This window comes from Chrysochloris asiatica, unplaced genomic scaffold (assembly GCF_000296735.1).
Source record: "Chrysochloris asiatica unplaced genomic scaffold, ChrAsi1.0 scaffold00104, whole genome shotgun sequence".
Taxonomy (NCBI): Eukaryota; Metazoa; Chordata; class Mammalia; order Afrosoricida; family Chrysochloridae; genus Chrysochloris; species Chrysochloris asiatica.
Window position 1 is genome coordinate 6379711 of NW_006408622.1, and position 27027 is coordinate 6406737.

At 40.9% G+C, this 27027-nt stretch overlaps 1 protein-coding gene across 1 annotated transcript in view; it reads left to right on the forward strand.

The window, feature by feature from the left end:
• The window catches only part of LOC102837352 (zinc finger protein 507-like), a 51998-nt gene extending 25251 nt beyond the window's left edge, over window positions 1-26747 (forward strand). Inside the window, exons 4-6 of the mRNA XM_006867304.1 lie at window positions 3052-3166; window positions 26145-26279; window positions 26395-26747. Of these exons, the coding sequence (XP_006867366.1) occupies window positions 3052-3166; window positions 26145-26279; window positions 26395-26743 (599 nt within the window). The 3' untranslated portion in view covers window positions 26744-26747. The remainder of the gene's footprint in view (window positions 1-3051; window positions 3167-26144; window positions 26280-26394) is intronic.
• Window positions 26748-27027: the final 280 nt, after the last annotated feature.

The window sequence follows — 27027 nt, forward strand, 5'->3', positions numbered from 1 at the left end:
TCAGAGTTAAATGTTTTACCATAATGTTTCATTAAATTATACCCTGGAAAGCATAACTAATTCTATAATGTTTCTGAAAGAACTGATTTTGACACCACTGTAGCACCAAAATTCCCTTGTCAAACAGATGTCGTCCCTATGAAGCTCTCTACAACAAAAGGAGTTTATGACATAGCATCTGTTTCTGCGATAGATGACTGAGTTAAAACAGTTTGGTTTCCTTTTTACAAAATAGCCCTAAATGCCTCCTTTTATTTTAATTCATATGTTTCCACATCCCCTTTAAAGGAGACAACAAAACATTTGATATGATTGAACCGTAAATCCCTGAAGAAAGGCAGTACTACTCGGTGGCGCCACCTGCAGATAGACAGGGTTGGAATATAGCTTGTTAAGTGCCGTTCAGTGGGGTCCGACTCAGCCACCGTGTGTAGGGTTTTCGAGGAGCCCTGTGGTTGGCAGTTCAGTGTTGATTCTGCAGCGCCACACCAGGATCCATTAGCATGATCTTAAAAAGCAGTCTTTTCAAACAGATTAAAACTCTTCATTGTAGCTCACATTTTCATTAAAAACGCCAGCTCAAAATAAAAATAACCAGTCCTGACTTTTCAGTATCTGTCCACCATATTCCGTTTGCAGTTTCTTTTTCTTTATAGATCATGTTCTTTTTCTTAGAACTGATTGTAGAGATTTTAAATTGCTGGGCACATTTCCTCATTTCTTTCTCTCACCCTCACTTGGCTCCATTTGCTTTTCTCTTTCTTAGTAATAATAACAATTCAGGTGACTGATATCTTCTTGCATACTTATTCAAAATAAAATGATCCTTAGATGCCATGGACTCAGTGCTAACTTATGGCACCCTCATGTACAGAGTAGACCTCCATAGTGTTTCCAAGGGCTGTCTTTCAGGGTGCCTCTGTGTGCATTCTAACTGCTTGTCCTTTGCCCAGGATCAAGTACCAAGGCCCCTCCAATAAAGCACTGGTACTTTGTTAATTCAGTGTTATGTATTTCAGAATCTAGTTGTTGGGCCAAAAAAAAACCACACACACACACCATTTTGGGCACACAAGGTAAAAATAATTCCTGGTTGTTAAAATGCCTTTAAACGTTTAGTAAAGTGTTAGTTGCACTGTGTCCAGTGTAAGTAAACTTGAGATGTTAGTTCAACCAAAAGGCAGGGAGTGCCTGTCTTGTGCTAGGAATGCTTCCCTTGATAAAGTCAAGCCAGCATAGTGAAGAAGAAGAAAGAACTGTCAGCAAACACCACAGATAGGCAGAGCACTTCCATCTACTACTTAGTCCATTGTTCTTGAATGGAAACTTACAATCTGCCAAGCTGTGTTAAAGCAAAACAGACAGATCCTGCCCCCACCGGGAATCTGTAAACTAGTGATAGGACAGAGACTTCAGACAAACACTCGGGGAATGTTGAGACCATGGCAAAGTAGAAAGTTCAGGATCCCCTGGACTTCCTAAACTGCTGTATGAGGTTCTGGCCCTTCTGTTTTACAGCTGAGGAAACAGACCTCAAGCAGTCAGAGGAATTGCCCATGTTCACGCTGGTACTAAGTAGCAGAACAAGGACTAAACCCACGTGTTTGAACTTCAAATTCAATATTCTTTCCATTGGAAACAGTTGCTTGAAGTAGCACAGGCTCTCATTCTGTGCTATATTAAGGTTTTCCATCTGTCATTTTTATTAGTTGTCATTGATCTGTAATATTTCTCACACAAAACCATTATCCAATATTTCACACTTGTTTTTTTTTTTCAGAGTTTTTAAAAATTTTAATTGGGACAGTGCCACTTATAACTGAGTCCAAGTTTTTAACCTACCGATTAAGAGCAATACTTAGATTATAATTATGATTAGTGTGTGTATTAACGTTTAGATTTATGCCAGGAAATTAGGACATTTTGTTCAGCCTGGCAGTAGTTATTAGCAGAAGGAAATTTCAATTTTAGAAAGCTTAAATTTAACTGGAGTCTTTTCTTTGTTTCGTTGAAATTTCAGTGTGGGTTTTCTTTCATACCACCAATTTTACTTGTATTCTCGGAGCCTTCCTAAACTTGCTTTCTGCCTGAGGCACGCAGCTCTCCTCCCTGTTCTGCCTAATTCCTAGCTGCCTTGCTAGCTTTGTTTTTTGAATATAAAGCTGTCAGGTTGTGAACAGCCCCTGGACTTTTTGCTGGCAGAAGTGTAAATAAAGTAAATAAAGTTTTGAATGTCTTTAGGAAAAGGTTTCATATGATCAAGTCATTCAAACTAAATCATCGCAACCTTTCCCTGCTTGAATTTTCCAGACTTATTGCTGCAGAGTGACGTTAGTAGCAAGGACTGTTTCCGCTAGATCCTTGTTTCCTGGATTTCAGAGAGCTATATACTCACATTCACATGACCTTTGCCCTTGTTACCTGTCAGTTTATTAGATGTAATCATACTACATTAGATAGTACTTAATTTGCAGTTGATTTTTCCTTCCATTGGTAAGCTGACATTTAATTATAAACAAAGGAAACCCACAGGGTGAAAAAGCTTGAGGCTTTTTATATTGAACTTGTTATATATGATTTGTAGTCAACTTTGTAATACTGGATTATGGTATTAAATTACAGCTTGTTGGCAAATCAGTCATACATATATATATGTATGTGTGTGTGTATGTATATATATATATTCAATATTGATTAAACACCTTAAGACCTTTCAAATCAACAGTGTATCTGGTTAAATTAGATAGTACATAACAGAATAGCTAGGGCAACATTCATTATGTTTTTTTTAATTTTGTCCAAGGTTCTGCAGAAACCAACCCAACCAATTTATGTTTACAAATCCGATAGTGTTGTGTTTATATCTGCTGGTAGTCCAGGTGCAGGAAAAGCTATAAGCCCACATTCAGACTTGTTAACTGTCAGCAGTGTGAAGGCTTGAGTGAAGTGTCAATACTGTGTGGTCTAAGTGTTCATTTACAATGGAATGTAAATGCTGTCATTTGAATCTTACCAAAGCTTGCCGCTAAAACTCTGAAATACCTTGTCTAGGGAATAAGTCTTCAGTCCAGAAACAGTATAGATGTGATGTGTGTGATTATACAAGCACAACATATGTTGGTGTCAGAAACCACAGACGAATCCATAACTCTGATAAGCCATACAGGTAAGTGTGATGATCCTGGAGTTTCAATGCTTGTATTAAAATATTTTCTTTTATAGTACAGAAGATAGTAGCAATGATTCAGAAGTCATTAACACTTGTTTAAACCCAGGTTAAGAGCTAAGAAATGAACACTGACTGATTTCCTAAGTGTTGTGTGCTTTGTTAATGGAATCTGAGCTTGAAGCTTGAGTCTTAGGACACTAGTATTTTCTCTAGTCTGAAGAGTGAAGAGGTCAGTATCTGGATTTTTCATATCTTCTATTTCATCTGAATATAACCCGGTAGCGATAGTCTCATTTTAGAGAGCAGTCCAGTAATTTGGAAGCTAGATATATAAACCAACAAAAGATCCTTAAAATTTTAAAGTAAAATCACCTGTCAATGAAGGTATTTTTGAAAATTAAACTCTCTTGTGTAGGATAATAAGATCGCTTAATTTTAGTACTTGATTTTCCACAAAAGTCACATCCAGTATGTTTTTTGTTGTTGTTGTTGTTTTAATCTAGGCATTCTCAGTCGATCAAGACAGGCTGGTAAACAGAAATCATTATTTCCAACTCTGTGCTGTTTCATGCCCAATGCAAGTGCAAGCATGTTTCCCAGCAGTTTATTCTGCTTGCAGCCACGATAGACCAGTTAGGTCAGCTCCCACATCCGACCTAAGCCACTCACCATGAGAGCTAACACTAGGCAGTGGGCGTGAGCTCTTGTAACGCCCCTGTCAAAACACGTTTCACATTGTAAATCTCTCACTGGTGAGTGTGGGAAAGTGAACATATGAGTATCACAAGGAAAACTAACCTAAGCCATAAAATGACTGCAATGCAACTTTCTTTATGTGGTTTTAAATATTTACACTATGTTCAGCAGACTTATTTATAATCACTCTCCAGGCAATACATCTGTTGGCAAACCTTTGTGTTTGACCTTGCCTTAGTGTCAGTATTAATTTTTTCAAATTTTTTCTAATGAGGATCCCTAGGAAATAACTTTTGCCTCTGAGCATTTTGAAGACTATCATTAGCCATTATTAGTAGCAAGTCAGTGTCATGAACTTTAGATAAGGAGTGATAACTGTATATACAAATGAGTATGTAGTATTGAACATACATTCATTTGTATACGATATACACTTGGAACTGTGTCAGCAGTTAGGATGGGAGTGGGCTACTAGTTTACCTGATAACAAGGAGAAAGCTTGGTTCTATATTTTGGGTGCTAATTTGATGATATATCATGACAAATTCATGTGATTTGGGCATGAATAAAATGACATTCTTTGGATTCTGTCATTAGACCATTCGTATATAAATATTTACTGAGCACTCATGTTTCAGGAGCTCTGCGGGGCCCTTGGACTTTCCAAAGGACAAAAGGGTATCGCGGAGCTTGTATGCAGACAATAAGCACGTAAACTCATACGTATATAATTCTGATGAATTTAGGAAAGAGGTTAATGATTGATACTTTTATCTAGAGGAAGTGGGTTTCATTTTGTGCCAGGTGTTTGACAGTATTTACCAAATAAAGGTTTCTCTTGCTGTTAAGTGCAGTTTCAACTCATAGCGATCCTGTCTACAAGGTTCAGCTGATGGGTTTAAACCGCCAAGCTTGTGCTTCAAACCAACCTTTGGGTTGAGTGCTTATCCCATGGTACCGCAGCAGGAAAGATTGAGAAGATTGATGTTATTATTCTTGGTCTACCATCACACACCTTCCTGTGCTGATAATCTTAGAACATCCTCCGTGGTCTTTTCCAAAGCTACTCACACTCTGTGTCGCTCCCTAGGTCTAGCCTAAGTGTTTATGTCAGAAAAAGACACTTTGTCATACCTCCCCCACATCTGTGGAATTATTTCTAACTTATTCTGTAAAGTCTTCCTGGTGTGGCACTGTGGGCTAATGTGCCAGACTGCAAAGCCGTTTCAACTGCAAGGTGGGCAGTTCAAGCTCACCAGCTGCTCCTTGGAAACCCTATACAGGGTCGCTGTGGGTCGGAACCGACTCGACGGCACTCAACAACAACAGTCTCATGCTGCAAAGTAAATTTAAACCACAAGGTCAACGGTTCAATCTTACCACAGCCGCTCCTCGGAAACCCTTTACAAGGTTGCTATGGGTCAGAACCAACTTGATGGCACTTACCAACTACAGCAACAGTCTCATGACTGCTAAACACTCATAAACATTGAACTGCTAGGCACAAGGTTGGTGGTTCAAACGCACTAGCTGCTCCTTGGAAACCCTATAAAGGGCCTCTATTAGTCCAAACTAACTCAGTGGCACTTTACAACAACAAAAATCTCATGACTGCCCCTTTAACCTCTAAATACTACACATCTTCTATTGTCTGTGGGATTTGCAGTCTGCAGAGCCTTGTGGGTTAGGTTCAAGTTCATTGTGTGTCTAGGGCGTGCTCTTCGTTAGTATTGTTGCCTGCTGCAAGATGAGCTAGTAAACACAACTTGGTTGATATTTGGTTAATCATCATCATTCTGTTCAGTTTGGCTATCCGGCACAATTATGGTTGCTGTTGTTGTGAAGTGCCGTCGAGTCAGTTCCAACCCAAAGCGACCCTGTATAGGGTTTCCGAGGAGCTTCTGGTGAGCTTGAACCACGACCTTGCAGTTTCACAAGGTTCAGCTGATGAGTTTGAACCGCCAGCCCTGTGCTTCAAACCAACCTTGGGGTCGAGTGTTGATAGTCGACAACTATCAACAGAAGAATGAAGTCCTTGACAACTTCAATCTTTTCTCCATTGATAAGAATGTTGTTTATTGGTCCAGTGGTGAGGATTTTTGTTTTCTTGACATTGAGATGCAATCCATACCGAAGGCTGTGCTCTTTGATCTTCATAAGTAAATGTTTCACGTCCTCTTCACTTTCAGCAAGCAAGGTTGTATCATCGGCATATCGCAGGTTGTTAATGAGCATTCCTCCAATCCTGATGCCACATTTTTCTTCATAGAACCCAGCTTCTCGTATTATTTGCTCAGCATACAGGTTGAATAAGTATGGTGAAAGAACACAACCTTGTCACACACCTTTCCCAATTTTAAAACATTCAGTGTTCCCATGCTCTGAATGAACAACTGATTCTTGGTCTAGGTACAGATTTCTCAGAAGTACAATTAAGTGTTCTGGAACATTCGTACTTCTCAATGTTGTCCACAGCTTGTCATGATCCACACAATCGAAAGCCTTCGCGTAGTCAATAAAGCACAGGTAAATATCCTTCTGATATTCTCTGCTTTCAGCCAAGGGCTGTGGAAAAAACCAGTGAGGACCATGTCTGATTCCCCTGGCTTCACTGGGGGCTAGGGTTGGGGGGCAGAGTATCAAAGTTAAAATTAACCAAAGCCAATTACTATGAAGAGAATGTCATACATGCTTCCAGCCCACACAACCTTTGCCCTGTTCTGACACCAGCCATCCCTCCCCCATCACTCTCTACGTCACATCTGGGTTCGGTAAGCCATTGCAGTGGTCACACAGAAATCATAACAATATTTACAATTACGGGGTCTATTAGGGAAGTGAAAAGGGTACCATTCAGGACCACAGCCAACTCTGGACAAAGCTGTCAGGAACGCCTTTTGTCTGCCATGTAGGCACGCCTCACTTTTGTCTTCAGCCTCTTAGCCATGTGGCCCCTTTGCCTCTGCCTCAGTCCATGAGCCTAGAGCCCACAACTGCTCTGTCTCTGTGCCGTTGCCTTTGCTGTCTCTATATTTCTAGGTAGGCATCATGTTCTTTCTTCATGATGGTCCTGGGATCTTCCGTCTCTGCTTCTGAGGTATGGCCAGAGTGTTCCTAGGAAGCCAGGATGGCCCGATTTTGTCTTCAGACATATTATCAGGAGGCAACTGGTCCCTGGAGAAGGACATTATTCTTGGTAAAGTAGAGGGTCAGTGAACAAGAGGAAGACTCCATACCACCCCCCCACCCCAAACACTTCTGTTCTGCCATTTTGGGTTGGATTTTGATTTTTTGCTAGTGAGTAAAAAAGATGATAAAATTGGTAATGTGTACATATAAATTAATGAGCCTGGTTTTCAGTGAGGGCATCTCAATTGGGTAAAAAAATACAAGCATGGTTTTCTAATATGGCATGTAAAGTGAAAAGGAATGGTAATCCCAGAAAGGTTTTAAGCAGTGGTTGTATTTTAGAAGTGACAGGGTTGCCTCGCACTGTTGTCAAGTCATTATATGAAGTCTGGTCTTCATACAAATACGAGAAATGATAATAATAGCTTATGGTTGTATGATGCTTTTTGTGGGCTAGGCAGGGTGATAAGCACTCAAGATGTTCAGCTCACCTAATCCTCAAAACAACCCAGTACTTAGAAATATTACCAACCCATTTTACATATGTGGAAACAAAGGCTGGGGTAAAAATCACCTTGCTTTGTCAGGCCACACAAGTGGTAGAGCCGGGATATGAACGCTTGCTGCTAATGACTATGTCATCCTACTTGTCTCTGCTATGCCAGAGAGAACTCTTGGTGAGGTGTCCAGCTGCTCTGTGCTTCATTGTTAGGTGCCCTTGAGTCGGGCCTTAGGCACAACAGGATGAAGCATTGCCTGGTCGTGTGCCAAGCTCACAATCATTGTTATGTTTGAGCCCATTACTGCTGCCACTGTCAGTTCATCTCATTGAGGATCTGCCTCTTTATTGCTGACCCTCCACTTTACCAAGCAGGATGTTCTCCAGAGACTGGTCCCTCCTGATAATATGTCCAAGCATCCTGGCTTCTGAGTAGCATTGTGGCTATACTTCTTCCGACACGGATTTGTTTGTTTTTCTGATATGGTAGTCCAAGGTGCTTCTAATAGTTTCCTCCAGCATCACTTCTTCTGTAATCTTACTGATTTTTTGCCCATACTGCCCCATTTTTGTAGTGTGAAACAACTATTTCGTATGGTTGGGAATTTGCTGCGTCAGGAATTTGTAGAAGGCACAGCAGAATGGTTTGTCTCTGTTCCACAGGTATGGGGATCTCAGCAGGGAAGGCTTGAAGTGGAAAGTGACTCAGACAGCTGAGGCTTACAGTCCTCAGAATGCTCCCTCACCACAGCCTGGTGGTGGTCCAGCTGGACCACAGACCACGAATTCACCCATGTGGACTCTGAAGGGGGGGCTGCTTGGTGCTTCTTCACAGCAAGACTGCTGGGTTCTTATTCTTAAAGGAAGCTTCTTAGAAGCAGCAGGCAAAAGCTGTCTTTTCTTTTATGACCCACCCTGGGAAGTCACATGCCTTCATTTCCACCAGAGTCAGAGTCCTTGTAAGTTTCTCTTACTATGTTGTTAAGTGCCATCGAGTCGGTTCCAACCCATAGTGACCCTGAATAGGGTTTCCAAGGTGCAGCTGGTAAGCTTGAATTGCCGACCTTGCAGTTCACACAGCTTTGCAGTCTGGCGCATTAACCCACAGCACCACACCAGGACTCCCTCTTAATATGTGGTGGTGGTGGTGATGTGCCATGAAGTCAGTTCCGACTCATAGCAACCCTGTACAGGGTTTCCGAGGCTGTAAATCTTTACGGGAGCAGAAAGCCTCATCTTTCTTCCGTGGAATAGCTGGTAGTTTCAAATTGCTGACCTTGCAGTTCGCAGCCCGATTCGTAACTACTACGTTAGCAGAGCTCCTTACTATGTAGGCATGTTGGATCTTTGGAGTCATGGTGGCTCGGTAGGGTAAGTCCTGGACCAGAAGGTTGGTGATTCAGATCCACCAGTCACTGCTCAGAAACCCTACACAGGATTACTGTGGATCAGAACCGACTCAACAGCACTAATCAACAGTCAATCAAATATTAAATCTTTAGGCAGTTGTGTTGGCTTAGGGAAAAAACCCAAGTCTTTGTAAAGTTTGAATTTTTTTTTTTTTTTTTTTTTTAAGAAAAAAAGTTAGATATTTTAATTTGGAGAGTGAAAATATGTTTTGTTTTGAAGGGATGCATTGAAGCAGTTTATTCCCTCTTTTTTCCATAAAACAATTGTCTATATTTTTCAGACTTGCTATTTTTTATTCTCTTTGAATGATTATATCCATTGTTGACTCAGGGAACCCATTTTCTTGATTGAAGCAGTTTATTCTTCACAATAGGATAGACTTCTCAGGTTCATCACAAAATTTGAAGTATGCCTTTTTCTGAGCCTATTATCATTTTAGGTAAAAGCAGTAGTAAGTCAAGCCCCATTGCACAGTTGCTACTGAAATCTTTGTGTGGGTGTTCAAATCATACTCATGTTGCCTCAGATCTTAGAGGACATCCAGGCTCCACTTTCTTTTGCCTAACCTCAAAGATGTTGAATCAGACCTGGAAACTAACCGTATCAGACAGGCAGGAAGTACCGATAAAAACATTTCTCACTCGTTCCTTTATGATACTTATGCCTCTCAATGTCTCTCTCGTGTCTAACTGTACTGGCTTCAGAACATGTGATTAATTGTTGGGATAATGTTTTCTTCTTGAATTTAGTGGTTCCTTAGTTTTGGGGTTAAGATAGATATATTTTATCACATTGAAGAATCACTCATCTACCTTATTTTGTTGATAATTTTTATTTGGTTTAGGATCCAAATGTCTCTTAAAATATGCTGATGGGAAATGCATGGCTGTACTCAGCACGTATTTAGGGGAAAGGGAAGGAGGAGGGCAGGAGGGAGGGAAGAAGACAAAAAGACTCTCCGCCAGAATCTGTGAAGCTTCTAGTTTAGTGACTCAGCCAGGTGTGAATTTTCCCCTTAGCCTCTGGGACATGCTGTCAGCTTTAGGCTGCTAACCACAAGGTGAGTGGTTCAAGCCCAACAGCCACTCCTCGGGAGGCTGCCTGCTCTCCTGAGGAGTCACAGCCTTGGGAATCCTCACAGGGTGGGTCATTGTGAGTCATAGTCAACTCAGTGGCAGTGGATTTGGTTTGGGTTTGAGTGACATTAATAATTGTTACAATTCCAAGAGTAGATGCTAATGCATCTAGTGGGTAGAGGCTAGGGAAGCTGCTAAACATTGTAAGTACACTGTTGTTGTTGTTTAAGTACCGTGGAGTCAGTTCCGACTCATAGCGACCCTACACAGGGTTTCCGAGACTGCCAATCTTTATGGGAGCAGAAAGCCTCATTTTTCTCCCGCAGACCAGCGGGTAGTTTCCAACTGCCGACCTTGAAGTTAGAAGCCCAACCCGTAACCACTGTGCTACCAGAGCTCCTTGTAAATACACCAGGAGGTTTTAAAATGTTCGTGGAGAATGGAGGAATTGCAAGATAATAGAATTTTTCCAAGAACTTTGTGAAGCCTTCTAATATATCAAGTGCAAAATGTAGATCTTGATTGGACCCTAATTTGAATAAGATGTTTTTGTTAAAATCAGGAAATTTCAGATTGGATTCAATGGCCAATGATAAAATTCTTATTTGTTAGACATCCACATCAAACTATTTATAGGGAAGGATATGATGTCTTAAAGTTTATTTATAAAGTAAAAAAGTTGAGATGGATTTAACAAAATTGGCAAATGTTATTAATTCTTAAAAAGTTGGTTATAGTTTGCTTTCTATATCTGTGTATTTAAAGTTTCCATAATAAAAACTTTATAACTGGATAATAGATTTTTTTTTTTCATTGCTTTTCAACAAAAACAAAAAAATACGACTTTTCGTCTTCACAGATTTCCTAATCCTGACTTGTGTGCAGTATTCCCAGAGTCGGCCTCCTTTAACCGTGGTGCCTTCTGTTCACGTACTGCAGTGCAGGGCTCTGGTGGCCAGCAGTTTATTTAGTGTGTGTACGTTGATGCTAGAGAATGGGTCTGTAGAGTTTTTTTTTTGTGCTGTCCTCGCCAAATTTCAGTATCGGTGTTTTCTAAGCTGTATAAAAAGAATTGGACGGCTTTTTTAGTCTCTGGGGTTTTTTAAGTAACAAGCCAATTTGTGATACAAAGAAGCTGGCTCTTCTCTAGTGACATCGGACATTGGAATAGCAGACTCTTAGGAAAGAGCACGGATGTCTCATTTCTTTGACTGCATTCTTTCCTAAATATTTCCCAAAGGTTTGAACATATGCTGGCACTCGAACGAGAGCTTCAGGGCTGTTGTTTCTCACTGACTATAAACAGCCTTTGGCTCAGTGTCACTGAGTCGGTTCTGACTTGTAGTGATCCTGTATAGGGTTTCTGAGGCTCACGGGCTTTTTGGGGACAGAAAGCCTCATCTTTCTCCTGTGGAATGGCTGGTGGACTTGAACTGTGGACCTTGTGGTTCTCAGTCCGGATTAAAAAGCCTTAAGTACCCAAAATTCTTGTACAAACATGCTTGTCAATTTTTAGAATTACTTTTTTTTTTGCATGAATAAATAGGGAAGTAGCAGAACTCCATGATAGAATACTAAGTAGCCAGAAACTATTTTATTGAAAAAAATTGAAGTTATACTGGGAAATATTAATAAAACAGACTTGCATGGTCCCAATTTTATAAAAAAAAATAACTGCATATGTGTATTTTAATAGACTAAAAACATGCATCAAAATGATCAGAGTGGTCACTTCTAATAGTCAGATTATAGGTGAGTTTCTTTTTCCGTATCTTCTAATTTTCTGCTATCAAATTTTGAAATCGAGAAAAATGTTATTTTTTAAAGCCAAGCAGTTAACCTGGTGCTCAGATTTTGGCTTCTCATATATATATCATTCTCCAGTAAAAGGAACCAGAGAGATGGCTGACCTCACTGGGGCAGGCAATCTACCAATCTGGAGCATTCTGTAATTGCAGAAAGTTAAGGAAACATTCAACAAATAAAACGATGAGAGGCTATCCCAGGGATATTAATAGGAGCCAGCTGAAATCGATCCACGTGGTCACAGTTGGAACGATTTCAGCAACAAATGAGAATGCACTATTCAGCTATGTTTGTGTCTTTGGAGTGCTGGTGTGGCTCTGTAGGATAAACACTAGACTGCTAACCACAAGGTCAGCAGTTCAAACCCACCAGTACTGACTCCTTGGAAACCCTGTACAGGGTTGCTGTGAGTTGAAACTGACCCGATGGCACACAACATTCAGTTATAACCTAAAGCATTAAACAACTATTCATGGGTCCATAATGGTATAAATAAATGATCATATTGATGAGAGAAATCCTGAACAGATGAATTCCAAATAAATTGATATTCTGCCTTCAAGGAAGTGGATTCTAATTCTCACTCCTTGTGTGTGACCTGCACATAGAGTCTTCTTTCAAAGTGTGTGGTATATAACCGAGGGGAACAGAGTCGCTGTGTAGTGGAGAAGCCAGGTGAGCAGGGTCATGTTGGTAGTCTGATGTGACGAGCCCGGTACTTTACCTCTCAGGTTCTTCCCAGTCTAACCATGAGAAAGATCTCAGACATGTCCCATTAAAAGAGCATTCTACAATAAGTTAACTATCCAACACTCCAAATCTGTGAAGTTCATCAAAACCAAGGAAAGTTGGGAAAAGTGTCACACAATAGAAGACCCTAAAGAGACCTGATGTTGTTAAGTGCTGTCGAGTCGGTTCCGACCCATAGTGACCCTGTACAGGGTTTCCAAGGTTGCTAATCAATTTTTACAGGAGCAGACAGCCTCATCTTTCTCCCGCAGAGCAGCTGGTAGTTTCAAACTGCTAACCTTGTGGTTCGCAGCCCGATTCATAACTACTACGCTACAAGAGCTCCTAAAGAGACTTGATGATTAGCTGTAATTTGGTGTCCTGGATGGGATCTTGGCACAAAGGCCATTCGGTGAAAACTTAACGGAATCTAAATAAAGTAATATTGTTAAGTACCATCCGGTCAGTTCTGTGATTCATAGCAACCCTGTGTAGGGTTTCTGAGGAGTGGCTGCTAGGTTTGACCCACCACCCTTTCTTATCGTACCTACAGCTCCGCACATCTCCAGATAGTGTGGCCTTTACATATGTGTCAGTATTGGTTTCTTGTTCCTAACAAACATACCGTAGTAATGTACAGTGCTAACAATCGTATTCACCTTTTCTAAAATAAAGGGGAGGGCAACCAGGAGCGGTTCTTTGACCTGAATTTTTAAAACCCTTGAGTACCATTGTGCAAGTTCTGTGGGATAACTGTGTACTTTTGGGGCGTTGGTTTTCTGGTGCAGGTTGCTTGCGGTCTGAGTTTCTCATTGTGCACACTGACCTTTCATTGAGGACCCTTTGCTGTGTGCAGGGTCCCTGGGTGGTACAAATGGTGACTCACTCAGCTAACCAAAAGGTTGGTGGTTGGAGTCCATCCCGAGGCACCTCGGAAAAAAAAGCTTAGTGATCTACGTCCAAAAACTCAACCGTTGAGACCCCATAGGACATAATTCAATTCTGACTCGAAGGGGCTCACCACAGTCAGCTCAACAGCAACTAGTTGCATTGAACAGTATTTTGTGACTCATTCTGGATGCAGAATTTTCTGGTGAGACTTCAGAGCAAGTCTGAGTGAATATGAGGAGGCGAATGATCCAGATGACCAAGATTTCACTCGTATTTCCTCTTTTCTATGCTCAGTTACCATATAAGCGTTTGGCATGTGTAAAGGCATTGTACTTGACAAGTGCTGGATGGGAACAAGTGGACATCGCTTGGCCTTGAGCCGTTGCAGTCCTACTTGTTGAGTGCTGCCATTGTGAGTGTGTGCCCCAGTGACCCAACCGGTGGTACAGGAGGCCGTAACCATAGCGCACCCTGCAGTATGCTGAGTGCAGTGGTAGATACAGACACCAGGTCTAACAGCCAGCAGTAGGAATTATTGCCAACTGCTGGTCTTTCAGTGTTGGTGAAAATAGATTCATTGATACTTGTCAAAAAACTGCTACATCTCAGATATAAGCAAGTGGTCAGATGGGTAAAGTGAATTAAAGTGAGCCGAGTTTATGTGTGTGTGTAGCCTGTAATAAAATGATGTTGTTGCATTTTGTAAGCTGTTGTTGTCAAGTGCCCAGGAGTCAATTCTGACTCATAGCAACCCTGCATAGGGTTTCCAGGGAGCGACGGGTGGGTTTGAACAGCCGACCTTGTGGTTAGCAGTTAGTGTTTATCCTACAGCACCACATCAGGACTCCATTTTGCAAGCTATATAGTCTTGAAAACAATAGGCTAATGATCTTTTAAATATTTAAATAATGAAATACTTGAAATATTTTACTACATTTTTAAGAAATAATACATTGTAGTATAAATAAAAACCTCCTTACTTCTTAAACCCCTCCTTCCCAGAGGCACCCACCTTCCTGATGTTGAGAAAATGTTTTCAGGCTTTTTTATGTATATATAGTTACTGTTAAATGCTGTCAAGTCCGTTCTGACTATAGCAACCCTGTATAGGGTTTCTAAAGAGCGACTGATGGGTTAGAATTTTGTGGGTCTGGTGTTTAGCAGTCCAGTGCTAATCCTACAGTGCCATACCAGGACTCCATATATGTGTATATATACATGCATGTGTATGTACATACACATACACATGTATGTGCGCTGCTCTAAGTGCCATTGAGTTGATTCTGACTCATAGCAACCCTGAATAGGGTTTCCTAGGAACAGCCATTGAGCTTGAACCACCGACCTTGCAGTTCAAACCAAACTTGAAGTCCAACACATTAACCCACAGCTTCACATCAGGACTCCATGTGTGTATGGATCTATCCATATATACACACACATCCATCATGTTGTTAGATACCATCTAGTTGGTTTCCATCGGCAGTGACCCTGTATGGGGAGCATAAAGACTCATCTCCTCCCTTGGCTGGGATGTATAAATAGAGAGAACACTGGTGGCACTGTAGGGTAAGTACTAGACTGCTAACCACAACTTCAAAGCCCCCAACTGTTCCTTGGGAGAAAGATGAGGCTTTAAATGCTCCCATAAAGATTGGAAACCCTACAAAGGGTCACTATGAGTCAGAATCGACTTGATCGCACTTAACATTAACAATAAACCTAAGACAAGTTATTACTGAGAGAACATGTTTGCTACCACCCACTGATGGCAGAGACTTGTTGAAACACATTTTGTTTGGAATAAACCCGTCCATGTCTGAATTGGAACCCTAGATGCAATACTTTTTTACTTACCCTAGTCTCTCAACACACAGAGTCCTGGTGTGGCACTATGAGCTAATACGTCAGACAGTAAAGTTGTTTGAACTATAAAATCGGTGGTTCAAGCTCACTAGCTACTCCTTGGAAACCCTATACAGGGTCGTTATGGGTTGGAATTGACTCGACGGCACTTAACAACAACAACAACAGTACATTCCTGGTGTACTCCCATTTCCCATCCCACAGCTATTCAGCTTGCATGTCTGTCTGTGTATCTCATTAGGTAATGTATTTTACGACTGCCAACCACTCCTGGAAACCCTATACTGGGTCTCTATAAGTCGGGACCTACTCCACAGCACTTAGCAACAACAAAACAGCATTGCAGGATTATGTATGTAACAGCGTTTACCTTTGTTGTCTTTTACCCTTGAGCATCTCCTAGCGTCTTCCTTTTCCTTGGGCATGCCATGCTACCCTCCCTTAATGTCTATTGCCTTTCCCTTCACCAGAAGTGAAACATGTCCGCTCTCTGGTTAATGGTGTACCCTCTCTTTTCCCACTTTTCCCTCCCTTTCTTAGTAACCTTCAAAGAATGTTTCTTTCTGTATGTTAGCCTTTTCTTGACTTTTTATAATAAATAGTTGTCTCATTCAGTATTTGTCCTTTGTGATTGATTGATTTATTTAGCTCATTCACCTTAATGTCCTCCAAGTTCAGGTTTCTTCATGTATTGAGGTGTTTCACAGAATCTTCATTATTCCTTAATATTCAGTAGTATTCCATTGTGTGTAATAGGGGGTTTCAAAAAGTTCATGGGAAATGAAATTAAAAGATAGTGGAATTTTCCCACAAACTTTTGAAGCCCTTCATATGAGCCAGTTTGTGCATTCATCCAATGATGGGCATATAGCTTGTTTATATCTTTTTGCTATCATACAAAATGCTGTGATGAACATGGGTGTGCATGTCACAGCTATTGTCTCTGTAGGTTAGATACCTAGTAGGAGGATTGCTGGAGGATGTGGTATTTGTATTTCCAACTCTTTTAAGAAAGTATCGTACCATTTTCCATAATGGCTATACCATTTTCCAGTCTCACCAACAGTATAAGAATTCCTATGTGTCTATACCCTCACCACCATTGTTTTCTGTTTATGTGTGTGTTTCCTTTACTTTCCTGTTACTTTATTGTTTCGATTTCCATCTCTTTAATGACTAATGATCACAAGCGTTTCTTCAATGGTTTTTGGCCACTTGTTTGTGTGTGTGTGTGTGTTTGTTTGTGTGTGTGTGTGTGTTTGTGTGTGTGTGTGTGTGTGTGTGTGTGTTTTTGGTGAAATGTCTGTTCATGTCTTCTGGATTATTTGTCTTTCTGTTGTCTGTTCATGTTTTCTGGATTGTTTGTTTTTCTGTAGTTGAAGTACTGAAGTTTCATCTAAATTTTAGAGCTTAGTCACTTGTCAGATATGTCGTAGTCAAGAATATTTTACTAGTTTGTAGGTTTGTAGGATCTCTTTTTACTCTTTTGGGAAAGTCTTTTGAAGTACCTAAATTGTTAAATTTCTAGAAGAGCCCAGTCATCTAGTTTATTTTATGCTGTTAGTGCATTTCTAGTTATGTTTGGTACTCTACTTATAACATAAATTAGAGCCCCAAAGTTTGTCCCTGTTTTTGCTTCCATGATTTCCTGTCGTATGTAGAAAGAGGTGGTGGGAAAGCTCCATATCATCAGCCAAAACAGAGCCCAGTGCAGACTGTGGAGCAGACCATCCATTGCTCATATGCAAGCTCAGGCTGAAGCTGAATAAAGACTGAAGACCAGAAGAGCTATGGGATGACATCAAGAACATCGTATAGGAAGAAAGCAAAAGGTCATTAAGAAGACAAGACAGAAAAGACCAAAATGGATGTCAGAAGAAACCCTGAAACTTGGTCTCCAGCATAGAGATGCTAAAGCGAATGGAAGAAATGAGGAGGTAAAAGAGCTGAAGAGAAAATTTCAAAGGGCAGGCAGCTCGAGGAGACAAAATCATATATTATAATGAAATGTGCAAAAGACCTAGAGTTAGAAAACCCAGAAGGGAAGAACATACTCAGCACTTAGACGTAGTTGAATGAGCTGAAGAAAAAAATTGAAGCTTCAACTTGTTAATATTGACGGGCAAAATAATGAATGATGCAGAAAGCATCAAAAGAAGATGAATACAGAGTGTACCAAAAAGAAATGGATGATGCTCAGCCATTTCAAGCGGTAGCACATGATCTAGAGCCAGTGGTGCTGAAGGAAGACGTTCAAGGGGAGCTAAAGGTGTTGACAAAGAACAAGACTCTGAGAATTGATAGAATGCAAATTGAACTATTTCAGTAAACTGAGACGGCACTGAAGGCACTGACTCAACTATGGCCAGTCAATTGAAAAAGATCCATATTTGTGTCCATTCTAAAGAGAGGTGACTCAGCAGAATGTGAAAATCATCAAACAATATCATTAATATTGCATGCAAGTAAGATTTTCTAAAGATCATTCAAAAATGGCTACAGCAGCACATTGATAGGGAACGCCAAAAAACCCCCCCCGAATCAAGCCTGGACATGGAATGACGGATGTCATTGCTGATGTCAGATGGATCTTGGCTGAAAATAGAGAATACCAGAAAGAGGTTTACCTGTGCTTAATTGCCTATTCAAAGGCTTTCAATTGCATAGATCATAACAAGCTATGGACAACAGGGCAGAAAATGAGTATTACAGAACACTTGATAGTACTCATGAGGAACCTATGCATAGACCAGGTTCAAACAGAACAAGGAGAAATTAGATGGTTTAAAATCAGGAAAACTGTGTGCCAGAGTTGTATTCTTTCACCCTATTTATTCAATCTGTATGCTGAGGAAATAATCAGAGGAACTAAATTATATCAAGAATGTGGCATCAGGATTGGATGAAGACTCATTAACAATCTGCAATATCCGGATGATACAACCTTACTTGAAAGCAAAGAAGACTTAAAGTACTTAATGATCAAAGACCACAGCCTTTGGCATGGGTTTCACTACAATTTAAAGAAACCAAAAATCCTCACCACTGGAACAAGAAATAACTTTATGATAAATGGAGAAAAGATTGAAGTTGTCAAAGACATCGTTTTGCTCAGATCCACCATTAGCACTCATGAAAGCAGCAATCAGTCTTGCCTATGACATTGGACACATCTGCACAAGGCTTCTTCAAAGTGCTGAAGAGCAAAGATGTCAGTCTGAGGACTAAGGTGTGCTTGACCCAAGCCATGGTATCTTCAGTGGCCTCTTACACATGTGAAATGAATAAGGGAAACTGTAGAGTAATTGATGCATTTGCGTTACCGTATTGGAGAAGAATACTGAACGTGCCGTGGACTGCCAGAAGAACAAACATGTCTCAGAATGCTCCTTAGAAGCCATACTTCTGACGTATAACCAGGAGGGACTAGTCCCTGGAGAAGGACATCACTCCTAATGAGATGGATTGGCAGAGTGGTGGCAGCGATGGCCTCAAGTGTAACAATTGTAAGACTAGTGCAGGGCTGAGCAATATGTCGCTCTGTTGTGCGTAGGGTCGCTTGTTACATTTATCAGTCATTTGCCAATTTTATTAATCCTTCCTAACAGCCTACTTTGTCCTAAGGAAAATACTGCCCTTTTGATTTTGAATGACTTATCATTCTGTGGTGAGCATACCTTGCCAGTGTGGTTGGTGTGTGTGTGTCCCAGTCCTATCTACAGCTTGACTGAAAATTGGGCCATGCGGACAAATTCCTTTCCAGACTTGAAGGATGGTTGTGGGAGGCCATAGTCCCAGCCTTCTCCAATCTCTTTCTGACCAGTAAATACAGACTTTTTGTATTTTATTTTATTAAGTAATTTTGAGTATGGTTCTACATTTTCTCCCACTCTACCTAGAAAATACCCCTTTCAGAGCAGTTGATAGTGATAACCGGGCACTGTCTGTTTCTTCTGGTCTCAGAGTTGTGGAGACTGATGTTCACATGTCCCATTAGTCCAATGGACTCATTGATTCCAGCCACTTCAATTCTCATATATTTGTGGGGTGTGTATATATATATACACCTTGGAGCAATAGTGTTCTGTACATAGATAATATGGATTGAGACAGAGACTGAAAGGGAAAGGAAGAGTTAAGTGTGTGTGTGTGTATGTGTATGTATACCCAGTGATCATCTACAACCTTGGAACAACAGTGTTCTGTGCATAGATAACATGGATTGAGACACAGGCTGAAAGGGAAAGGAAGAGTTAAGTGTGTGTGTGTGTATGTGTATGTATACCCAGTGATCATCTACAACCTTGGAACAACAGTGTTCTGTGCATAGATAACATGGATTGAGACACAGGCTGAAAGGGAAAGGAAGAGTTGTGTGTGTGTGTGTGTAGGGTGTGTCTCAATCCATGTTATCTATGCACAGAACACTGTTGTTCCAAAGTTGTATATGTATCACTGTTTACCTCTATCGCCTTTAACCCATGTGTCTTCACCTGTCTTCATTATTCTTCTGTCACCCTCCCTCTTCTTGTATATTGCCCTCCCATTTCTTGTATATTGCCCTCCTGCCTCCTGAGCTAACATGTGTCTACTCTCTAGCCAAGTAATTACTCTCCCCTCCCTCCCACTCCTGGTACCCAGCAAAAATTGTTTCTTTTAGTATGGAAACTTTTTTTTTTTAGCTTTTACAGTAATGGTCTCGGGCAATAGTTATCCTTTTGTGACTGGCAAATTTCACTCAGCATAATGTCCTCCAGGTTCATCCATGTTATGAGGGGTTTTGCAGCTTCAACAGTATTTTTCAGCATTGCATAGCATTCCATTGTGGTGGTATTATTGTAGAGTTGTATACTTCTTTCTTCAGTTCTATAAGGGTTTTAATTTTGTATTTTGAGGCTCTTTCGTTGTGAGCATAGATATTTATTTTGGTTATGTCTTTTGGTTCAATTGACCCTTTAATCATGAGATAATGTCCTCCTTTGTCTCTCATGCTGATTTTTGCCTAAAGTCCATTTTATCAGAAATTAATAGTACCACTCCTTTTCTCTTTTTTTGCTGCTAGCTGTATATCATTTTTCCATTCTTTGATTTTAAATCAATTTTGTGTTTGTGTGTAAGGTGTGTCTCTTGTAAACAGCATTTTGAAGCATCCTATTGTCTTATCCATTCTTCTACTCTGTCTCTTGACTGGTCCATTTAATCCATTGACATGCGGCACGATTATTGATAGGTAGGAGTTGATCGCAGTCATTTCACTGTTTTAGGTGGTGGCGGTTTTTGTTCTAATTTTAAGTGCTCTGCTGGTTTCTTTGTTCCACATGTTTTCCTGCGCTGAGTTCATTTTGTGTGTGTGTTCTTATTCTTGTCAGTTTCTTCATCGTTTTAATGTTTACAAAATCTTCATGGATTTTCCTCTTTAAAACAACAGCAAAACTCTTTATTATGAATTGAGTGAAGGTTTATAGAGCACATCATCAGTTTTGCATTCAACAAATCATATTTTGCTTCATTTTCTTCTTTACATGGTTGCATTCCCCTCCATGTATTAACAGCATTTACCTCCATTCACTTTAGCTATCCCTGTGTCTCCTGCTACTTTCATTTTTTCTCTGCTAACTCCTGCTGTATGTTGCAGGCCCTGTCACCTGTGTTAACATATGTCTACCTGTTATCCCATAAGTAATTTTACCTCTCCACCATAACCATTGGAGATTGTTTCTTTTATCAAGAAAATTTTTTTATTATTATTACTAACTTTTTGTATATGTCTACCACTTGCCTTCTTGCCTGCCTGGTTTCTGATGAAAAATCAGAGCTTAATCTTACTGGTTTTCCTTTGTAAGTAATATTTCATTTTTCGCAAGCTGTTTTTGAGATTCTTACCTTGCCTTTGATATTAGAGAGTTTGGTTTTGATATGTATGTCTTGGTGATTTTCTTTTGGTTATATCCTATTTGGGGTTCGTTCAGCAACTTGAATGCTTATCTTCTCATCTTTTATGTTAGGGAAATTTTCTTCTAACAGCTCTTCAACTATTTTCTGAGCTTTTCTTTGCCTCTTCCTTTTTTGGAAATCCTGTCACCCGTAAGTTTTTCCTCTTCGTGTTGTCCCACGTGATCGTAGGCTTCCTTCATTTTGTTTTCATCTTTTTTCCGATTGTCTTTTACCTTACTATTATTGAGAGAGTTATCTTCAACCTCACTAATTCTGGTTTCCATTGATTCAAAGCTACTCCTTCACCCTTACAGCTCATTGTCCATTTTTGATATCTTTGTATTAGTCTTTTGGATTTTTGTTTGCAATCCTTTGATTGTTCATGGAGCACTTTTCTGAATTCTTTCTTTCCTCAACCTTTACCATCAGTACTTTGGAGGTATGTAATTATTCTCCTGAATTCTTTTTCAAGTAGTTCTAATGCTGCTTTTTCCTTAAACATATTTTCTAGCTCTGCCTCTTCATTGTGTGTTTGAGCTACTCTGTCTTGTTTCTCCACGTAAACAGAGATTTTCTGCTGCTTTCTAGGTATTGTGGTGTTGTATTTGTATTAAGTTGATGAATGTATGTTGGTCTAGTCTTAGGTACTCACCAATTTCCTCCTTGTGGGTGTGATCAGGAGATGAGTTTGTGCGCCATTCTCTGTTCTTGCAGTTCCTGGTTCATTGTTCTTAAAGTTCAGATGAATTGATGGTTGTTTCGTTAATCCGGTGTCTAGCAGCTGGTAATTGACTCTAGCTCAATGAGGGCTGCTGAAGGAGGGTACGGCTGTATGGCTGCAGTTGCTGCCTCCTCCTGTCATGTGAAGCAAGAAGACAAACACACAAGACGGAAGGAAAACAAACCAGCAAACAACAGTGAAGAAATCAAATAGTAATGAGGAAAGAAGAAAATCAAAACAAACCCAAACCTGGCTCCTCCTTTTTCTCTACCAATAAGCAGTTTGCCTCTGAGCCACCTATGGGACCTGAGAAAGTTCAAGTTGGTTCCGCTGTGCATGGCCAGCCGCCCACATAGCCATCTTTCTTTTCTTTTTTTTACCCCTTCTTGTTTACTCCGTGTATCTGTTTAGCTGCTGCTTCTATTGAGAGCTAGTCTAGGGCAAGCCAGGGTCAATTTTGCCCGTTTGGAGCAGGCCTGCTGGAGCAGGGTTATTATGAATAGCTCCTCCCCGTTCAGTGAAGCTCATAACCTGGTTCCAATTGCCTGGTAAGCAGGAGCTTCCCTGTGAGTATATGCTGGTGAGGGCCGGCCTCTCTTGTGATCACCAGCGGAGTATGGGAACCCAGATGGGGGAGAAATCCGAGTCTTTTGTCTCTGCGAGCCACAGGTAGGTTTCTGCAACACAAATATGTTTTTGTCTCTGAAACTGCTCACAAATGCCCATCAGCCACCACAGTGCAGTAGTCTCCTTCTCTCTTGCCATATCTGCTCAATCAACTCTCTCTCCCAGTAAGCACTCGATTTACTTCCCTATCCCCTCTGTGTCTGTGTCATCTGGTTTTCCATAGCCTGCAGAGGGTCTGCACAGGCTTTCTATCTAGTCCACCATCTTGTCCCACCTCTTTTGATAACGCCTCTGCTTATGGATGGTGTCAGGGAGGACCTGGGCTACCCGCTTCTGCTGGGCACATCCTGAGGAAGAGACTTCTGGCCCCTTATTTTAACTTATTTTTGTGTCTATAAAGTATCTTCCTTGTAGACAGTCTGTAGATGAATCTGTTTTCTTACCCATTCTGCCACTTTCTCTTAACTGGTGCATTTCCATTTACATTCAGTGTAATTCTCAATAGATAAGAATTTGCTGCCCTCATTTTTTTGTGTGGATTTTTTTGTTGTTTTGTGTGTGTGGTAATGATGTCTTTGTTATGTATATTGTTTTGTGCTGAGTTCGTTTTGTTTATGGATTTTCTTTCATTTCCTTTGTTGCATTTGATTTTGTGTTTGCTGAGACCTTATGATTTTCTTCATTCTTATTTTGGTTCTAGACTTTAATCATTTTCTTTGTGGCTACCCTGTAATTTTATATTATCTTCCTGGTGTGGCACTTTAGGATAAACACTAGACCACAAGGTCGGTTTGCACCACAAGGTTGGCAGTTCGAACTCACCAGCCGCTCCTCAGAAACCCTAAAGGGTTGCTATGACTTGGAACCAGGTCAGAAAAACTCAACAAGTTTTAACCAGTCTGTGTGTGGTTAATGTTGTCTAGACTGCCTCTCCATTTGGAAGTTCTTTAACGGCACCATTTGCTTTATTTGTTGTTGTTGTTGTTAAGTGCCGTCGAGTCGGTTTCGACCCATAGCCACCCTGAATAGGGTTTCCGAGGCTGTAAATCTTTACGGGAGCAGATCGCCTCATCGTTCTCCCGCGGAGCAGCTGGTAGTTTCGAACTGCTGACCTTCCGGTTCGCAGCCCGATTCATAACCACTACGCTACCAGAGCTTTATAGTTGCTTTTATTTTCAGATTGTCATATCTTGCCTAATTTCAGTCTTTCAGGTTTATTTTATTTTTGAAAATTATTTTTCTGTGTTGGTTTTCAGGTAATGATGTTATGTGTTTAAAACTCAGGTTGTGTGACATTGTTGGCTCTTGTCCGAAGGACTCCTTTTAGCATTTCTTATAAGGTTAATTTCGGTTTTACAAATTACCTTAATTTTTGTTTGTCAGGAAAACATATAATTTCACCATCATATATGAGAGAGAATTTTGCTGAATATCATTATTGATTGGTTTTATGGGTTTTTTCCTTTCAAAGTTTTTTTATGCGTAATACCTTTGCCCTCTTGTCTGTGTGTTTTCTTCTGAGAAGTCAAAACCTAGCCTTATTGGTTCTCCTTTATAGGCTTTCTGTCATTTTTCCCAAGCTGCTCTGAGGATTTTTTTTTTATTTTACCTTTGGGAAGTTTGATTAAAGTGCAGTCGAGTCAGTTCTGATTTACAGTAACCCTGTGTAGGGTTTTCAAGAGCAGCTGGTGAGTTTGAACCACTGACCTTGAATTCAAACCAACATTGTGGTCCAGCACATCATCCCACAGGACCATGCCAGGATTCCTTGATTATGGTATGTCTTGGTAATTTTCTTTTGGGGGCTGTTGTATTTGGGGTGCACCTTCCTAAATGGCTATCTTATCTTCCATTCTATTAGGGAAGTTTTCTTCCAACAAATCTTCAACAGTTTCTCTGTGCTTTTGTTTTTTTATCTCTTCCTGTTCTTCACCTCCAGCCACATGTGAAGTTACTACTTTTGATGGTACTTTAAGTCTTTTTGTCGTCTTCTTTCTGATCGTACTGCTAACAGATTAAGAGAATAAGTATTAAGGGATTCAGCTTCAGTTTTGCGGATTCTATCTTCCACCGACTCAACTATGTTTTTGTTCTTCCAATGTATTATTGCATTTTGGTCACTTGCTTGATCTCTTTTGTCCTACTATTTTGTGTGATTTGAAATTGGCTGTTGCCTCCTAGAACTTGTAGGTTCTGTATTTCCTTGTTGGTTTTCTTCACCCTTGATGTGTTGTTTTGATTTATCCAGGTGGGCAGGTTCACCATGCTGCTCTGGTTGCTTGTTTGGCAGCAGTGATGCACTCACTACCTGTCTCCAGGTGGATTTGGTAGCATGTGCGTGGGCGTCTCTGTTTGCTGGTTGTGTAGAGAAGCTGGGAGCAGGCTGAGTGGGTATTGGCCACCGTCTGCCATGGATCCAATGATGTTGGCGCAGGTGGTAGCACTCACCCAGTGGGTGGGGAGACAGGTTTGGCAAATGTGTCTGCGTAGTGTGGAGATAATCACTGCCTCTTACTTGGTGGGTCAAAAGAGGGTGGTGGGGAGGGAAGAGGACGACAGGGCTGTGTGTCAGTGAGGCGCATGAGTGGGTGCTGCCGACCAAGGAGGTAGCAGTCCTGTGGCTCGGTCTGCAGAAGTGTGTGCTTATGGCCACCTAGGCGGCAGACACATACCACTTACCGGAGGTTGCACCATAGCCGTTCTGTAGGTGCACACCGCAGGCTGCCAGGGCAATGGAACAATGGGAGTAGTCTGCGGGGCAGGAGGGAATGGTCCTCCGACACCAGAGGGGCGAGTAAGGGGAAAGAGAATACTTTTCCAGTTGCCAGTCACCAGCATGGTTGCCAGGGCACTCATATGGTTCCCGCCCTGACTCAGTACAGAGCTGGGGAGGAGCCAGAGTCCAGCATCCCCAGCCTCCATCCTACATGCCTCCCACACACACACGGAGTCCCTGTTTACTGGCTTTCTGTTGGCTTTGTGGTCACCTGAGTCTGTGGACTTCTCGTCTTGAGATCTAGCTCATGTTCAGATGCTCACCTCGCTTCACTCAGCATATGTCTACATGTGTCCCTGTCTGTTTGAGGAGTCCATGAATTGCTTGCCTGTGACTCAGAATGGCCGTGTTGTGCTAGGCCAGCCGAAAAGGCACCTCTTCTCCGTATGTCTTTCCTCTCTCACTGCTGTTGTTCAGATGATTCTTCCATCATGTGTGAGTTACCTCTGTGTCCTCTTGTTAATAAGCTCAGTGTCCCTGGGTTATTGTGTCCCCCCTGATTACACTTGTTTCTCTGGTCTTGGTTTGGTGTAGTGGTGGTTGAATTTTTGTTTTATTTTTTAACTTGTGAATTCAGTGAAGGTTTACCATCAGATCATGTGGTCATTGTTGTAAGAGGGATAAATTCTTGATAATATAAAATTGTGTTTCATTGATTATAGGATACCCATCTTGTAATCAGTGACATCTTAAATTCAGTGTAATACAGTGTATGTAATAAGTCTTCAGGAGAAGGAACTGAATTAATTATTAGTCATTACGGTTTTTGACATGATGTAATGGGCTGACTGATTTTCCTCATGCCTGTCTTTCAGATGCTCTTTGTGTGGGTATGTATGCAGCCATCCCCCGTCTCTGAAGTCTCATATGTGGAAGCATGCAAGTGACCAAAATTATAACTATGAACAAGTAAACAAGGCCATTAACGATGCAATTTCACAAAGTGGCAGGTATTTGCTCCTCTTCCTCCCTCTGTTGTTAGATACCAATCTAAGTGAAGATTAAGTATATCGGGCCTACATTCTAGCCAACTCAAGGTTTGCTGTGTTCTGTTCTGTTTTTAAGAGTTCTGGGGAAAGGACCTGGAAGGACTCTATTACACAGCAATGAAGAAAAAGCCGATGCCACCACTGGAAGTTCAGAACATGTCGTGTCCTCCTCAGAGGTGCTTCCCCAGGCTCCCAGTGAGAAGGAGAAACTGAACCCAACAAGTACTACCTCATATAGTTTAGAGAAACACTCCACTCCTGCCCCTCCTGGTCTGGAATACTGCGTTTTACTCTTCTGTTGTTGTATTTGTGGCTTTGAATCAACCAGCAAAGAGAATCTCATGGATCACATGAGAGAGCATGAGGGTGAGATTGTAAACATCATCCTAAATAAGGACCACAACGCAGCTCTGGACACAAATTAGATGGGCCATTACTTACAAAGGGAAAGGCTAGAAGATCACATTAAACAACAACTTGCTAAACAAAGAAGAAATGATGTGATATTTCGAGATGACTTGGAAACAAATCTGTGATATAATTACAGGAATTCCCAATGGGTAAGTGGTACATATTTTGAGTGAAGGGAAGTGGGTTGTTTGAGAAGGAAGCAACATGTAATCCTGTGCTAACCCTTTGCCATCCCTTCTTGATTCTCATGTTTTTGTTAAAAGCTTACTATAGTGTAGACATGCAAGTAAGAGTGAAA